This window comes from Salminus brasiliensis, chromosome 4 (assembly GCF_030463535.1).
Source record: "Salminus brasiliensis chromosome 4, fSalBra1.hap2, whole genome shotgun sequence".
Classification (NCBI taxonomy): domain Eukaryota; kingdom Metazoa; phylum Chordata; class Actinopteri; order Characiformes; family Bryconidae; genus Salminus; species Salminus brasiliensis.
Genome location: NC_132881.1, coordinates 35033620 through 35052331, shown reverse-complemented (window position 1 = coordinate 35052331; position 18712 = coordinate 35033620). Strand labels below are relative to the sequence as shown.

The following is an 18712-nucleotide window of genomic DNA, read 5'->3' as shown; positions in this document are numbered from 1 at the left end:
TAATATAGTTTTATTTATAGAGGGTAGTACATCCTAACATTTCACATCTCTGGTGGCCATCTTTGCTGCAAATCATTAAACTGCTTTGAAATCAGTCTCAGGTTAACAGTTTTATTCTCCTGGCTACTTAAAAACACTTATATTAGACTTTTAAACTGAAGGAGTAAGTACACAAACAGAAGGGCACTGGATGTGAAGGCTGATTGAAGTTACATAATCGTCCTTAGCGCCTCTATAATTACACATTGCTGAGGGTTGAGGGTTCTTCCATGGTTAGCATACAAGAGGGTCGACTAGTAATGTAGTTTGCTATGAATAGGACAGAGCAGCTATTTACTGTTTAATGCAATGTTAGGGTTAAAATGCATTCAGCAGGGACTTTAGAATTAACTATCCATCATCATCTGTTTATTTCCCTGCCAAACAGAGAGGTCCAGAGACAAAGTGCTTGGGATTGGTTACACACAGATGAAAAACTTGATATGCCAGTGTTGTCCTCTGGGGCATGTAAATAGCCTCAGATGATTGGTCTTTCATTATAGTCCAGCTGGCCAACCATTACACACGCAAACACATACACACAGAGATACCAAAGCACTATTATATGGCCTCAAAATAGCCATGATTCAATTCTACCACAAAAAAGGCTTTCTGTCCTGTCCATACCTACAAGGCCTAAGGGATTACTGGAAATATATATAGATAGATTTTGTATAGATAGATATATAGATAGATTTTGTTATGTTACGTGGCAGGAATGGGCCTCCCTAATATACGCGATGACGTACATTTTTCTATTTTAAGATTTTATAAGACCTTTAAAAGACCCCCAGGCACCTGGTTTGATAGCTCTAACATAACATTGAATAAGAGAGCTCACCCACTCCACGATCATCCATGCTGGGGTTGTTAATCCAGCGCATGGCCTGCTCCATCTTGCCCTCCAGAGTCACGGCAGCCTTGGCCGGTCGCATGTTGGCCACAGCACGATTAGTCTTGGCTTGAAGGTTCTGTAGAGCAGTGCCGATCTGTTTGGCCAGCGCCCTAGCTTCAGGAGTATCCCCTTTACCCCTGAGAGTCAGACAAGGGCAGATCAGATCATGCATTTAAAATAAATCAAGCAGAAGAGGCACAGACTTCAACAACAAGAGCTCAATTTTAGGGGATCATCTCTGCAGCCTGCAGCCCCCCATTACATACATGAGAGTTGTCCCTTACACACACTGATTTAATCATAGAAATCCTACAGGATTTGATGGAGACACTCCTGCCTATGTCCTAATACTAGCTATGTGGTGAGATATGTAGTGTGTGTTTTAAAGAATTCAGTTGACATCATTATCAGAATGAAAACCCCTATTTAAAGGAACCTCAAGCTGCTGAGTTTAAGATCAGTTTAAGAACACATACTGCCTGCGAAGTTCAACAAGTTTTGCAGTGAGGCCAGCAATTTCGCCGATTGAGCGCAGGATGTCATCTCTCTCCTTAGGGTCCTCACACAGATCAGCGATACGTTTGGCCTCAGCCAGCAGAGCTCGAATGTTCTCCTCACCTTCAGGACCCCCATGTGGGTCAGCCAGCCAGCTCTGTACAAACAACACAGAGTGCTCACAAACCACCAGTCTGAACAGACCGTCATCACAGCAACAGGTGTCCTACAGTACACACAGTCGATTCTCCTTAAAAGTAGCCACGTCAAGACCTACCACAACTGATTTAACCCTTTTTGGCTCCTTGTAACAGTCTGCCCAGACATGAGCCAGCTTTAGCTTCCATGAGTCTGAGAGAGCAGCCGTGCTCTCTCCCCTCATAACTAATAAAGCGATATTGGCCGGTATAGGTGGCTGCTAGCTGGTGCGGTGGAGCTTTGCTCCAAGCATGTCGGCTGCTTGGTGATGCCACATCGGTGGCAGTTTAAAAAGAAGCAGTGGCTCTTGCAATGTGTCTTTGCATTGTACCCAAGGAGACATATGTTAAGTCCTTACCCTCCTAGTGTCGGGAGCGTTGCTAGGGGGAGTTAAGTGGCAGTACCAAATTGGAAAAAAAGGAAAGGGAAAAAAAAGGGATTGTGGGCAAAGCAGAACAATAAGCATTGTTAGTTAGTTAGTTCTTAGTTTGTTTTTAGTGAGTGTATTTTAACTGCAGTTCCTTAAAACACATGGGGCTCAAATAGGCACACAGCCTCACACTGTTGGCAGCTTTTTAGGGCAGCTTTTTGGGGATACACTGATTTTTAGAGATGCATTTAATTAACCAGTTGATTCAAATTTCACCATTTTTATTGGAATTATTTTGATACAATTGAGGATTATTTATAAAACTACACACAATACACCACTGGTACCGAGGTGTAGTAAATAGAGTAGTAAAATATAGACAATATCAAGCATATATAGATTTTATGTTACATTTATATGTTTGAAAATATGAATATTATTTAATTTCACCAAAAAACAGTGTTCACTTTATTTAACATTATTATACTCTACTCTAAAATCCCCAAATAAATGCAGTTGAATTGTCACAATCAGCTGCATTCGCCCCTAATGAACATGTTTTACAGTTCATTTAAGCCTTAAGAGAGAGTGGGAAGCTGCAAGCACTAATTAAAGGGAAATAAGAGCATAAATCACATTTTGCTCCTCTGCCTACTGTAGGCGTTCACTGCAGGGAGTAGTCTACCCTCAGCATCTGTACTTTTCCTTTCTTTCCTCTCCGTGTTTATACTGATGTATCTTCATAGTGCCATTTTCAGTCATATGATATTCAGCAGGAAGAATGTTATATAATCCTATGCTCTCTGCGGTTTTGATCCCATGCTGTTTTTCCACTGTGGTTTAATGCGAGAACATCACAACATGACGCCTCAGACATAAATCTTTACTTCTGGTGAATTCTGTCTCCCACCCTCCGGATACTCATAAGTCACAGAGCAGGCAAATTAAATAACATTTTACAATAGCCTGTCAGCTCTGATCTTCATTTAGAGGATGATCCGTCTGCAGTCATGAGCCCCTCCGTCCACTGGGATGTGGCTGAAATCTTGTCTATGGCTGTGTCTTGTGCCATAACTGGTAGCACCACAGAGCAGAAAACACAATCTACAAGCATGTTTCGTTGGGTTTTACTGGTACACAGAATCACTCTGACCTGTGCAGCATCTATTCTCTTGGCAATGGCTTGTTTGGAGTTGGTCAGGATCTCCAGCTTGCGAGCAGCGTTCTCCACTTTGCCCACCAGGATGTCCAGCCCCTGAGCCACCTGCTGGGCCTTCTGCATGCCCATGGGTGTGGGTCCCTGACCTCTGGAAAATAACACAGAGACAGAGGTTTCGGTTTTGAGTTGAGGTTAAGGTCAGGTTAATAGTGAGTATTAGGGTTAGTTTAGGGTGAGGTTTAGGTTTATACTGGGGTTATAGCCAGGGTTCAAGTGAGTGTTAGGTGTAGAGTGAGGGTTTGGTTTTGAGCTGAGGTTAAGGACAGTGTTAGAGTCAGTGTTAGGAATAGACGGTTTAGGTTTTGTTAGTGGGTGCTTAAAATAAAAGTTTGTGTTTTGAGCTGAGGTTAAAGTCAGGGTTAAAGTGGGTATTTGGTTTAGGCTGAGGTTTAGAGAAGAGGTTACACTTAGAATGATTGTTAGGTATAGACTAAGGATTTACGTTTTGAGCTGGGTTTAAAGTCAGGGTTAAGTAAGTATTAGGTTTAGGGTGAGGTTTAGGTTTTCACTAACTTTTTAGGTGAAGGTCAGGGTTAGAGTGAAGGTTTTGAGCAGATGTGAAGGGCAGGGTTAGAGTGAGTCTTAGGTTTAGGGTGAGGTTTAGGTTTTGAGCAAAGGTGAAGGTCATGGTTAGAGTGAGTGTTAGGTTTAGGGTGAGGTTTAGGTTTTGAGCAGAGGTGAAGGTCATGGTTAGAGTGAGTGTTAGGTTTAGGGTGAGGTTTAGGTTTTGAGCAGAGGTGAAGGTCAAGGTTAGTGTTAGGTTTAGGGTGAGGTTTAGGTTTTGAGCAGAGGTGAAGGTCAAGGTTAGAGTGAGTGTTAGGTTTAGGGTGAGGTTTAGGTTTTGAGCAGAGGTGAAGGTCAAGGTTAGTGTTAGGTTTAGGGTGAGGTTTAGGTTTTGAGCAGAGGTGAAGGTCAGGATTAGTGTTAGGTTTAGGGTGAGGTTTAGGTTTTGAGCAGAGGTGAAGGTCAGGGTTAGAGTGAGTGTTAGGTTTAGGGTGTGGTTTAAGGTTTTGAGCAGAGGTGAAGGTCAAGGTTAGTGTTAGGTTTAGGGTGAGGTTTACGTTTTGAGCAGAGGTGAAGGTCAGGATTAGTGTTAGGTTTAGGGTGAGGTTTAGGTTTTGAGCAGAGGTGAAGGTCAGGGTTAGAGTTAGGTTTAGGGTGAGGTTTAGGTTTTGAGCAGAGGTGAAGGTCAAGGCTAGTGTTAGGTTTAGGGTGAGGTTTAGGTTTTGAGCAGAGGTGAAGGTCAAGGTTAGAGTGAGTGTTAGGATTAGAATGAGGTTTACATTTTGAGCAGAGGTGAAGATCAGGGTTAGTGTTAGGTTTTGGGTGAGGTTTAGGTTTTGAGCAGAGGTGAAGGTCGGGGTTAGAGTGAGTGTTAGGATTAGGATGAGTTTTACATTTTGTGCAGAGGTGAAGGTCATGGTTAGAGTTAGTGTTAGGTTTAGGGTGAGGTTTAGGTTTTGAGCAGAGGTGAAGGTCAGGGTTAGATTGAGTGTTAGGTTTAGGATGAGGTTTAAGTTTTAGACTGAGTTAAACGTCAGTTAAAGACAAAGTGAGTATCTACACAAACAAATCAGAACTCTGCATTTGTAAAATTCTCAGACTGTGGATCTGCAGATCTTGAGCAAAACATCTGCCCTGACCCCTAAAACTGCGGCAGTGCTGTGTGTGTGTGTGTGTATGTATATGTGTGTAAGCAAAGGTATTTTTCTGGCATTTGGCTCCAGCCTCTGCTGGATGAACTGTTTGCAGGCAGTGGCTGATTAACCAGCACTCAGCCTTTAATCTGCTTTACCCCAGTCCCTCTAATGAAGCCAGGGCCTCCCTTCTGATCTCAGGGCTATCATTTTCACTTTCTGCAGCTCAGCCTCCACACACACAGACGGATGCGCCACACAGTATCGCCCTTCGAAAATAACACTGTTCACACACAATGCCTAAAGCCTTGCTGAAGTAAATCCAGACATGTAATGCTGTGACTGTGTCTCTGACACAGAGGGGGTCATTTGAACACATATTTCACACTCCCTGTGTTCAGTACGGCAACATACTGGCTGTGTTAAATATAGCATGAAATGTGTTGTCTGTTGTTAATGGAGGGTTAACTGCACACACGTGTGGTGTTTTTAGACTGCAGGAATGCTATACTGTAAATGCTTCAACAAACAACAAAAAAAGAAAGTTTGCATTTTGCATTTCACTTCCAAGTGCCATCTGATCACACCTCGTCCTCATGCCATGATGTTTTTGTATCAGGGGCCTTACCTGGCACGCACATCCGACACCTGATCCGTCATCTGGCCCAAAGTCTTGGCCGTTCCCAGGATCTCCCTTCGCTCCTTCCCTGCACACAGCTCACCCACTTTGCCCGCCTCATCTAGAATCTGACGCAGAGCGTGCTCACCTGCAGCCCCTACACAAACACATCCACAGCACACTCAAGTCAAACCCCAAGCGCATGTTGCTCTCCGAGGAACAGATTTACTACATTCATTGGATTGACGATTCTTTATTCAGTTGAACTTAATCTTAATATAAATGGGTTTCTTGCTCCAACGTGGCCAAAAGGGTGAAACTGTTGTTGCTAGGTGGTTGCTATATTCTGAAATGTGTTTGCTATAGTGTTGCTATGTGGTTGGTGGGTGGTTGCCATGGTGTTGCTATGGTGTAGCTAAGTAGTTGCTAGATGGGGGCTATAGTTTCAGGGTTTAAAGCTATGGTGTTGCTTAATGGTTGTAGGAGTGTTGCTAGACAGCTACCATGCTATCGGGTGATACTAGTTTATTTGTATCACTTTCATATGTAATTCAAGTATAATATTTGGATTCCATTCATTCCTATGATACAAAATTTCATCAAAAAATTTTTTGCTTTGCGGCAACCTTGCGTATACAAACTGTATCCAAAAGCTTTAGACAAGCCCGGATCGCACCATCAGGCCAAACAACCTGGAGTTAGAATAGTGTCGATATCTCAAAAACTGTGAGTTATGTCGCAAAAACTTTAGCAGAATTTAAAGAACACTGAACTGAGGAATACTATAAATACTACAATACAGCTGTGTGTTGCTTTACAAGGTGCAACCATAATGAATTATTTTAATCCACATAATTCCCTTAAAGCCATGATGAGGTCCTCATTCCATCCTCAAGAAGACAGAAAGGCCTTTGTGTGTTGGCATGCTTGGTTACCTGGTAGGCCATTAGGATCTTTGAGCCAGCCTTTAGCCAGATTCATCTTTGCCTCAATCAGTGCCAGTGCTCTCTTCATAGCCTCAGTGTCCTTCACAGAGAGAAAGGGACAGAGTAGAATAAGAAAAAGAGATAGAGAGAGAGTTAGGAGGAATAAGAGGCACAAATGAAGAAACAGATTACAAAACTACAAAGTATCTCAAGGATATTTTATCTGCACAGGTGAACTGCAGCCAGACCTCAGCTGTTCTGTCTTTTATTATTATAAAGTGGTTCATGTGTGTGATGTTATACTCATGGGAGTGAGAATGCTGACAGGGAGGGGGGCTTTACAGTGCTAGGTGACCCTCACAGACTGAAGGACAGAGAGGTAGCTCTCTCGCTCTCGCTCTCTCTCTCTCTCTCTCTCTCTCTCTCACACACACACACACACACACACACACACACACACACACACACACACACACACACACACACACACACACACACACACACACACACACACACACACACACACACACACACAAACACAGGTGGAGGGGGCCACATAATCACCACTTCACACTCCATTGCACCCACTCACACATTTAGAGCAAATTTCAAGCCCGTCTGGCTCACTGCCTCTGGCTCTCTGTTCCCTGCTGAACTGAACAGTCTGAACCATTAGTGCACACAGGGACGTGCAGTGATTTCACCTGAAGCAGCCAAATTTGCTTTTATAAGATATATGAAGAAGACTATACATGTAGCGAGAAGCATCAGGGCATAGTGAGAAGATCACTTATACAGTTACAGTGTATTTACGTTAACATATAGCGTTAATTCATTTTTTTTTATTATTATTTTATTATTATTTTATTATTATTATATTTCCACCCCAATTTCAGGATGTCCGATTCCCCACAACTAGCTAGATCCTATTGAACCTATTGGAACCATGCCTAATGCTAGGCATGTGCTTGAGAGGTGTAAAGCCCTGTGGAACTGTGTTCTCTGGAAGGATGGTGCACCATCCAAAATTTCTGGGATGAGCTGAGGAGTTGGGGTTGAATGCAATCAAATCCTCTCAGTAATGCTCCAAAATCTAGTAGAACACCTTCTCCGGACAGTAGAGACCGTTACTTCAACAAATGCAGGATAAGAGCTTTTTAAATATCCTTGATTTTAGAATAAATCATGAATGAGCAGGTGTCCCAATACTTTTGTCAATAGAGTGTATCTCTGTGGTGGGCAAAAACTCATGTGGACTTGAGGACATGCCAAACTCCTTACTGACAGGCACAGGAGCAAGGTTCAAACTCACAACCCCAGGTGTGTGGAGTTCTGAAGGCATACGCACTACCTAGGGCACCACCTTGCCACACGTGATATGGAAATGTATGGAAATGTGACACGCAAGGTCATGTAGGTCAGAAATGTGCACCTCACCACACAACACCTCCCTCAGCACCTGCTCCCACTGCCCTACACTGTATGCCCGACCCACCCTATGTACTTCCCACAGAACTGCACGCACAGTTCAGTTAGCTGACCTCTAGATCAGTGCAAGAAAAAGGAGGACCGTTTCCTGCAAGGTTTGATGCGAAGTCTAGTATTTCTCAAGCAAACTGGTAAAGCAGCAAGGTCTGATGAATCTGGCGAGTCTGGCCACACAGATGAACCTTCATTCAGCAAGAATGAATTCCATCCGCCCCCTCCATCTCCTGCGCCTCCTCTCGCCTGTATCCAGTAACAGCTGCAGTCAAACCCACGAGAGAGATGAGATCAGATTATTTGTAAGCTGATGAGTCATTTCCGTTTGTCTGCGTTATTAGCTGGAGTCAGCTTGGAGTCGGATTGCATTCGGGAACCGCACCGTTCGGGATGATGCCTTATTAAGCATTAATCCCAAAACACTAATGAATTACTTCTGCTTCAGGAAGACAGCAACTGGCATGCACAGTCACACTGAACGCTCTAAACAGGGATGCTCATGAACAAGATGCCCCCGCTTTGTAAGGCAATCTGATGTTTAGTCTGCTTTCACCCAACCATCCATACACACTCACACACATACACTTCTGTGTATAAAACCAAGCTGAACAGCATGGGGTTCAGAAAACAGGGCACCTGATGAATTTTTAACAAGATGATCAGAAAGGGCTTTGAACACCTACTCCCTGAATATGCAATGAGCTTCTGCAACAACCTGAAGATGACACACATAAGTGTCTACCTTTCCCAATTACAGCGAGTAATGTGTGAGCAATAAAAGCATTGAAAACATCCAGTCTAGTACACAGGCTGAACCACAACAGATGGACACTGAGGCAGGTAGGAAAGTGAAGGTGATGTTGAAGTGCCTGAAATCTCCACGCCCATCTACAGCTCCTCAACAGATTGACAGCAGATGCCATGCCATGCTGTATTTGCGTTGAACGTACAGTGTTTCATTCAGAGTGTGTTTGCACTGTGTAAGAGTCAGAGACCACCCTTCAGTTATTTAATTTACAGTCATAAAGAACAAGTTAGTACATTTTCATAATCAAGAAAGTATGCAAAAGTTAAGTTAATCACTTCTATAATTCTCTCCACAGCTCAATGCTAGCAGCTATACCCCTCTAGCCCACGCCTGATATTAGGCATGGTGCCAATAGGTTCATGTTTATCTGCTCCAGAGAGTCCTATTGGCTTTTTTTGCCTTATTGGCACTACTTCTCTACAGGGATTAGACATGCTGTGTGCTTGTGCATTTGCACTTCTGTGTCAGCAATGAGTGCAACCTAAAGTAGCTGAATGCATGGATTAGAAGTGGTGTCCACAAACATTCGGACAAACAGTGTTTAGTATCAGATCTTTTGGCATTGAGTAAGACCTTTTACTCCCATTCTTTTCAGAAGACTTGCTTATGGCTTCTCATAGAAATCTGCAGGGAGATTTTTCCACTTCTTCAAAGTTCAATTTTAGAAGCTGGAGCATTGTCTGCTCATCCCAAACACAATCAGTGATAATGAGCTCTGGCTCCAGCGAGGGCTTCTTGATCAGCTCCAAGCCCTTTCAGACACAGTGTCTTCTTCTCACAGTGGTAGGATGGACAGAAACTATTTTTTCTATCTTATAATCAATTTTAGCTTCAGTTTTCGAACCTTCTTTCACTTACTTTATTTCACGTACATTCCTGAAAAAAGTAGACATACTTAATGGCTGTTCTGACTGGAAAACTATGGGTGTGGTCTTTGACTTTTGCACAGTACTATACACTACATGTTAATATAAAACTTTCATGTCAGTTTAAACTTTTAGCTTAGTTCTGCACAAAATACACAAAAAACACAGATACACAGAAAACACATCTGCAATGCAGCTCAGTGTGGTACAAATTCATTTGCAGAAATTAATTAATAAAATAAAATAATGGAATAAAATGCTGATATCCAACCATGTACTTGTTACTATGCAGTTTATGTAGTTACTGTAAACTGGTTGTTGTTTCTAGGCTCTTCTAGGCTCTGTCTTTTTATGGTGCATGCAGTGGGATTGTGTTCTAGACGCCCTGATAATACAAAAAAAATACACTCTCCGAAAAGTGTATTTTTTTGCAGTTTCTCACAATACCGATTACATATTGACATGTTGCTCACCGCCAGTGGAGAAAATGCTCCCACTCCTGGTGGAGGGTGGCAAAATGCTCGGTATTTTCATTTAATGTTCTTAATCATGTATTAAAGCTTCTTTTTAGGCCAAAGCACGGACTCTGTAGAGTGCATGGCTCCTCCAGCATTCACCTGTGTTTGTGTGTGTGAGTGAGTGTCTGTGAGCGTGTTGGGAGGTGAGGGCTGTTTGTGCATTCTGGCGTAACCTCATGAATCCAGCTTTTATGAGGCCAATATGAGCCCCACAGGCCACAGGGGACGATGCAGGCGAGGCCGCCTTTCCAGTTAAACACTCGATGGGGAATCATTTAGGTGGTTGACCACACAAATGCAACTCCACTCCAAAATGACCAGTTTGTTTAAATCCAGTGGGAGTCACATTACATAATATTTGTATGTAAGTGGAGAACATGTAATGTAAACAAAAGCTGAACAGCTATTTACCACAAGTCTCTTACCACACATTAACACACTGAGCAGGAGTGCCTTAAGAAAGACTTGCTGTGTTAAATAAGAGCTAGCAGGACTGCAGGTTCATCAGGAAAAACAACATTCATTTAGGGTTAAGCTACACAGACAGAATGAACATGTGGCATAGAGACAGCAGAGAACAAAGGCCACATTGCTACTTGCTTAGACAGACCAGAGTCAATAAGTGTGAGAACGAGTTACAAAGAGTGGTGGGACAAGTAGGGTGAATGGGTTAAAAGGAGAGGAACAGAGGAACAGAGTGAGGCTCAATGAACGACAGCTGTGGACAGAGTATGAAAAGAAGGGCAGATAACATGGAACAGTGTAATTGGCATTCAAAAATAGCAAGGCATACGAAAAGCACAGAGATAGACAGATAAGCCCTGCCTGTTATCTCCCCCAGCTTTGGGCTGCTTTTCTGAACTACAATACACCGTCCTCCACAGACACCAACATACAGTATGTTGACCGTGTCTGACAAATGCTGCAACCCACACAATGAATGCAATAAGGACAGTCACATGTCCTGCATTATTCACACACTATACACGCACACACACACACAGTATGCAACAGCATGAAAGACTCGTCTGCCACATGCTAGAGCATTACAGTGGGAAAGAGGAAGCCTTACCTTCTACAAGGAGGAAAAGAACGGAAGAGTACAGAAAAGAAAGAACAAAAAGAAAGAAAAACCTGTGTTTACAGAAGGTTACATCAGGGTCAACAGAAAAAATCAGACATGACAAAGTAATACATGCTTCAGAACTAGGGGTGTAAAGGTATGTGTATTTGCATGGAACCGTCACAGTACGGCTCGAACAGTCCCGCGAAGAATACACGGTACACGTAGCATACAGCTATGGGCGAAGACTGAAGAACGCAATGAGGAACCAGCGTCCCCAACCGAGAGTTCCACCCAGTAGCCAGTTCACCGCACCTCCAAATGTGTTGTTTATTAATGTGTTATTATTAATTAATGTGTTGTACGCACGTCCCAGTTGCGTACAACACATTAATACAATAAGGTGCATAACATGCATTAATCTTACAAGTGCAGGTTTGGCGGATTAGTACACTAAATATTAACATACTTGAGCTGTGTTTTGTACTGGAAGTGATGATGTGTTGCTATTCCAACATACACTATATGTCCAAATCTTGCGTTGTTGTGGACACCCTTTCTAACAAATGCATTTAACTACTTTAATTTTTACTTAAGGCACCCATTGCTGTCACAGACACAGCTTGTCTAGTCCCTGTAGAGTAGATTAGTAAAGTATTGCAAATAGAATAGGACGCTGGAGCAGATAAACATGGATAAAACATGTCGATCATATAACATCCAGACCTCACTACCGCTCTTGTCGCTGAATGCAATCAAACCCTGACAGCAATGCTCCAAAATCTAGTAGAAAGCCTTCCTTGGGCAGTAGAGACAGTTCCTCCAACAAAGGCAGGATATATATATATATATATATATATATATATATATATATATATTTAATAGCCTTCATTTCAGAAGAAACAATGAATAAACAGGTGTCCCAATACTTTTGATGCCCAGAACCATTTGAAATAAAACGCATCTAAATATTACTGAACTGTATTAATGTGAGCTTCTTCCTTTTTTTGGGTGATCCGAACTGCGGTGTGTGGTGTGTACCGAACCGTGACTGTTGTGTACCGTTACACCCCTATTTAGAACATATCTTCAGTGTGGAAAGCATGAGGAATAACCATGCTGAGGAGAAGGGAAGAGACAGTCAAACACAGCAAGTAATGAAATAGCTTTTACATCCACTAACTCAATTTGCACTTCGCTACCACATGACACATGTTGGCCACAAGTAATTATCGAGCACTTTCCCCCTGCGCAATAACGCCTTGCATTTATGATATGGAAGTGCCTCCTAGGTGTCCAGACACTGTTTATTTATCACACAGTTGCAGCATTCTAAGCCAGACCATGAAACGGGAAGTATGCTTGATAATTATTATTAACGTTTGCAATTACGGCCATGTCAGCTGCACCCCAGCAATAAACCTCTCTCCAAATACTCTGCTACTTCTTTCTACACTATGCCTGGAGGAACCTGTGGAGAGGGATGAGGAAAAAAGAGCAGGAGAGAATGGCAGATGTGTAATATACAGAGAGATATGGAGGTTGTTTTGGGCCAGGGGCTATATGTGAGGGGGTGCGAGTATGTTACGAGGAAGGAAAGGGGCTCATACTGTGCACAGATTGTTCTGTAAGTACACTTGTGTAATGTGCACAATGACAACATATCATAAATGATCTTAAATAAGACAAATACTTTGTTAGCCCAGGCGTCTTCATCCCAGGAGGTGAGCTGGAGCACTCGGATGATTTCATTGATCTCTGCGCTCATCTTCTCAAAGGTGTAGTTCCTGTTCTTCAGAGCCTCCTCCACTCCTTGGCTCTTGGCACATTTGGTGGTTACAAAGATTTTTATAGCTGAAGAATGGCAAGAACAGTGTTTGACAATTAGAGAACATGGAGAAGGTCATACATGCCCTCATTTCATCTCGCTTACATACTGCCCCATTCCTAGTCTGTACCCTGACATATCCCACTGTTCCACATGCAGTATCTATGACGGGCAACTCATCAAGGTCACATTGCATGCAACATACACAAGCACTATCCTTATCTTTATCAGACTCCCAGCTGTAGGCTGAAGCTGGGTAGAAGCACCAGCAGCTAAATGACTGCAATTATCAACGTTGCTATATCAACTGCTGAAGCATGGCAACAGCATGGAGCACAGCATCTCTGCCGCTGGCGCAAATCTCTTTCTTTTTCACCTGATATGAGCACAGGCAGCAGCTCCTTCACTGTGTTCATGGAGTTGATCAGCATCAGGCGGTGCTCCTGATGTGTCAGCTCCTGCTGCCGCTCGTCGATCATCTTTGCCATCTTCGTCATTCCTAACGATAATGAGAAGAAGGCAGGCAGACACTGCTTTAGAAGCTCTGCATCAGAAAGTGGGTCTGCCTACTCTTAAGGCAGCGTTCATTTTAAGATACTTACAGAAGGCCATATGAAGTGACAGGCTTACCGTAAAATATGGATAAGATGCTTGTTTAAAACCTAAATCAGTGTTTAACTATTGATAACTATCTACTTTAAACTACAGCATTGTTGGTGCTCATTATACAGTGTAATGAGGTGTAATTCACCTTATTACATAATTATCATAATTAACAAAGCAGCCAATGGGAAGATGATGTAAATGAAAAGAAAAAAAACAAAACAAAAAACAAACAAAAATAAAAGCACCTGGTCCCAGGTTTTTAGTGTATGTGATCAAATCCTCCATGGTCTCCACAACCTCTGCTACTGTCAGGTACTCCAAGATGCCCTTACAGACACGGATGATTTTACGCACCTGAAAAGAAAGCCGGACATATTCGTATATTTCAATTCAGAATTCAATTCAATATCTTGAATCCTCTCCTCCTATGCTCATCCCTAAATGTCCTACAAATGCTTGTTTATTTATTTTACATCCAAAATGGGACTGTGATTGATTAATTATTAATGAATTCTAACACTTATGCATCAGCAGCAAGCCAGCCGACGCCAAACAATACACAGATGCACCATGAAAAGCCGCCTGAGTTTTACAAGATCAAAAGAACTGCTGGTAACAATGTAACCAATATGTCCAATATGTACTCTTCTGTCAAGAGAGAAAGAGGTATAAAAATAACTGCTAGTGAACATAACCCTATTTGATCTCCATTGAGGGAGTAAGTGTTTCGGGTAATGTGTTCCGGGCCTGGCTGTAGGGTTGGGGAGTTCAGCTTCGTATCTTGTCCTGTGATTAAGAGTCTTGTGACCAGCCGAAGCCACGCTTCTACTTTTAATGCATCTCAGGCTGATAAAAGACACAATGTGCACTCAGCAGCGTCTGCCCAGGATCATGCGCTCAGGGTGAATTCTATTACACTGGCACAGCACACACGCAGCACACAGTGAGGATTACAATAATATACTGCTCCGCAAAACACGACTGCTGAGAACGCACATCTCCCTCTGTATTCTCCTATGCCTGTTAAGTCACAAAATGGTCAATTCCATGGAGTACAGCTAGTGTCATAGCATGGGGGCTGGATGTACGATCTTATTATTATGATTACACAGTGTAATACTAGGGTGTACTGATAATTAAAAGTGTTCTTTATTGGAAGTCACTAAAGAATATGTTTAAACAGATTCTTCAGAAGTGCAGAAGGCCAGGCCAGCCCCGGCCACTTTCCAGTAGTTCACCAGTGGAGAAGTACGCTGTTGGTATGGGAAAGTGTATAGGCTTTTCAGTGACCATAACTGAATAAATGCTCGTAGTAGGACACTTCTATTGCCAATTTGTTTAACTAGTTAGTAGTGGTGGGAGACCCCCGAAAGAGCAACCCACATACATCTTCACCCGTAAGACTGGGTTAAAGGTCTAGTTTTACTGATATTGTTAGTACTGTATACTGTAATATACTGTTATTGTATTCTTTCATAAAGTTGCAGTATTACCAAAATAATAGCAGTGGATGCTCGTAACCTCTTTTGACAAAGGAGTCAAGTGAAGGACCTCACCTCCTTCCACAAATTGGAAAAATCTACAGTGCACTGGCTGCGTACCTCAGCCTCATCAAAGGTCAGCAGCAGGTCTGACGTTCCTGAGAGGATGCCACGGGAGCCGTCGATGAGGTAATCTCGGGCAGGGACCGAGTACGGGTCTGTCTTCAGCATCCGTGCTGCCTCTACCAACTTCGCGCAGGCATTCTCCACTCTGGAGAGAGAGAGACAGAGACAGAGAGAGAGAGAAAGCATACTGGTCTCAAAATCAATAATGGATGCCTACAGGCACAGAGTGTAGCCATAAATAACTGGACAATGACACAGTTCTTGCTGTTTGTACACCAATAGTGGATAAGACTCTGACAATAAGGCAGACCTGGCAGAAGACCACAGTAGAACACATTCAGTCATGAAGAGGATAAAGAACGCTATCTGCAATGTGTTAAAGAACACGATGAAGAGGAGAACGCATAATTTTTTAACATTTTGCTGGTAAACATCAGGGACAGATAGATCAGGCTGCAGTTTGCTGAAACAGCATTGCTTGTTCGTATCTCAACAAGAGAACACAACAAGCCATGCTGCTCACCGGACATTAACACAAGTTCACCCACTTTCCCTAAACTGAGTAACGTATGTCCACCGGTGATCAATACTTCTAATAATAAATAAATAAATAGGAGACAACTTAGGTTCTTCTTACTTACAGTAACAATAATTTAACCTGTATTCCAAATTAACTTTATTAGCAAAATCTGCAAACTTTCAGTTGTTTGCAATAAACCAATCAAACATTACATTTATGCCATTTAGCTGACGCTCTTATCCAGAGCGACTTACAAGGTTACTCATATTACACAGGTGGACCAATATAGTGTTAGGAATCTTGCCCAAGGACTCCTATTGGTGTAGCGCAGCATAGTCACCCAGACTGGGAATCGAACCCCAGCCTCCCACATGGTACGGTAACGGTAGGTAGTGGTGTTATCTGTTGCGCCACACCAACCACAACCAAACAAGACCAATTTAAATATCTCAACACAAAATGTTACTTTCAATGATGACTGCAGTCTCAGAATTATTTAACCCCTTCTTGGCAAACTTAGTAAAGCTCCCTTTTGCTGTTATGACCTGCTGCATAGCTGCATACGTGCAGACCTGCTGCAGCTTCTTGCAGCGTTCCTGAGGAATCTTAGTCTAATCAGTGGCCTCCAGTTCAGTACTATTCTTGGGTTTGCGTACTGCAACCACCTTCTTTAAATCCCACCAAGGCGTTTCTATGGCGTTCAAGTCAGGTGACTGTGACGACCACTCCAGAATCTTCTAGGACTTCTTCTGAAACCAAGCCTTTGTGGTCTTTGAGGTATGCTTGGGCTCACTGCCCTGTGGGAAGGTCCAATGATGCCCAAGCTTCAGGTTTTCTCTTAAGATTTCCTGATTCTAGTCTAAATCTGTCTTGCTCTGCAGTACCAGAGTATTTCTGATAACATTAAATACCATTGCTTTCCTTTTGTATCCTTTTTCTAGCAATGATCTTCTCTTCTAAATTGCTCTTCTTTCAGCCTGTTTATTGCACACAAAGAGTTTATTGCAGCTGAAAGTTTGTACATTTTGCTAATAAACAGAATTCACAATGGGAGCTGAATAATTTCAACGGAAACTGTAACCCTGCTGCTGTGTTCAAATGATGTAGAAAATCTGAAAATAATAATTTAAAAAATGTACCGTACAATAAAATGAATAAAATTAAATCAACTAAAAACTCTACAAAGTCATGCTAGTCACAAATGATAATTATGATGAATTATGTTGAAAAGGTTGTTTGCAAATATTAATTTAATATTTTAAAATTATTTGAAAGAAATATTTCATATATTTAAATCTAGAAATAAATATAATTTGTGTTTTACAAGTTTTTTTTTTATTATAATGCAATATTGCATTTTTCTCCTGCTTCCTCAGTGTTGCCAGAGTGGCATCATTTTACTTAGGTGGTAATGTATTAATAGATAAAGGAGCATGTCTCAGTTTGCCCGCCTCCCCCCCGTGCTCACCCCACAGAAAGGCCAGGGGTGGAACGATGACGCGTGTGTACGAGAAAGCCTCTCTTTACCACAGTGTTTGAGATGGAGGTCCACATTAACTCAGGCACCTCCCTATCTGAGCTGAGGATCAGTGAGCACCACACAGTCTATATATAGACAAGTTCACATTCCCTGTCACCAACCACGTGTGTGCTGATTGATGTGCTCGGAGCCAGCTTGTGTTTATGGTGCCAAATGTGTCAGCCTGGGCATTTACGAATCCCGATGGGCCTTCTGCTGCATTTAAGAGAAACCTTATACCCAGCCATTTCATGTCGGGTCCAGATACACATACATGAGAAGTGAGGAACCTATTTCTGCATGCTGGTGTCTCACAACATGTGCACTGAGCAATCTTTTCATTTTAGGAGCAGTGAGGCCTATATGTTTATTTAGCTGGTGATCATGCAGCTTAAAAAACATCAATATGTGAACTGCATTCAAAAAGAATTGCTTATCTGTAGCCCTGTTAGTGGTTGAAACCGGATTGCTAAATAACAGGCATATTCATCTGAGGGAAGATGAGAAGAGCAGCAGGAGAAGAACCATAAACCTGACATTAGTCCAAAGAGCATGGCACAGCAAGCATGGTCTGTGACACTCTTATCAGTAGCTCATGAGCTGACTGGAGACCAGAAACCAATAAGCTATGACTAAGCTATGACTCACTGGCCTCCTTCAGTATAACACTGGTCCAGCACTATTTCTACTATTTCAGTGATCATCAATTCTAGCCACAATTTTCCTTTGATGGTGGGGACCTGAATAATTTGATGAGCTCTGTTCTGATTGGCTTGTTTAGAGCAATGCTACGTAGCATCCCATAGCTACATATAGCATAGTGCTGATAACCTGTCCTGCAGTGTGCAGTGAGCCAGCAGAAGAGATGGTAATAGCATTTAGCCTAACACAGATACCTGCTCGTATTGCCAGCTTTTGCTTCGTCCCATGCCGCTTCTGAGCTTCCCTTCTGTGAACACTGGTACAGGCCATGGCTACGAGGACTGGTTGCGTTCAGTTGAATGTTAGTTGAAGGTCAGGTGAGCATCTACAAGGTATCTATAATGGACCATCAATGTAAAGTGGTACCGGTATTCCTAAAAAAACTATTTTTTTACAAAATACTTAAACTCTATTTCGTTCTAAAAAACCACTAAGATTCTACTCACATCACATCAATTCTGCTTCAGTAACACAGAAGACCTGTCCCACTACACACTATTGTCCCAATCCCATTTAGCTGAGCCTCTGAATCCGCGAAAATGTACTGAATACATTCTGAATCCCTTTTTTATAATTAACCTTCTAATTCCAATGAATCCAACCTCTCTTCATTATTCAGCTGTTACATTTGTCCACAATTATGTGTGATTAAAAATATAAAAATATTCATACCATTGCAATACTTTTCATGTAAAACAAAAACTGCGCACTGTGCACAATGTTCTCCAACAGTGCCTCAAAAAAGGTATACCTGCGATAATGCAGATTAGTTCGTTTAGACTTGCACTGCTGTCT

The 18712-nt window shown here is 42.3% G+C and overlaps 1 protein-coding gene across 2 annotated transcripts in view; it reads right to left on the bottom strand.

Moving 5' to 3' along the window:
* The window catches only part of vcla (vinculin a), a 52922-nt gene that overhangs the window by 14333 nt on the left and 19877 nt on the right, over positions 1 to 18712 (bottom strand). For both annotated transcript variants that reach the window (XM_072678177.1, XM_072678175.1), the window contains exons 3-11: positions 15171 to 15321; positions 13815 to 13923; positions 13340 to 13462; positions 12829 to 12989; positions 6408 to 6498; positions 5482 to 5629; positions 3151 to 3304; positions 1411 to 1586; positions 881 to 1071 (exon numbers count right to left, since the gene is read on the bottom strand). In XM_072678177.1, coding sequence (XP_072534278.1) covers positions 881 to 1071; positions 1411 to 1586; positions 3151 to 3304; positions 5482 to 5629; positions 6408 to 6498; positions 12829 to 12989; positions 13340 to 13462; positions 13815 to 13923; positions 15171 to 15321 — 1304 coding nt within the window. The remainder of the gene's footprint in view (positions 1 to 880; positions 1072 to 1410; positions 1587 to 3150; positions 3305 to 5481; positions 5630 to 6407; positions 6499 to 12828; positions 12990 to 13339; positions 13463 to 13814; positions 13924 to 15170; positions 15322 to 18712) is intronic.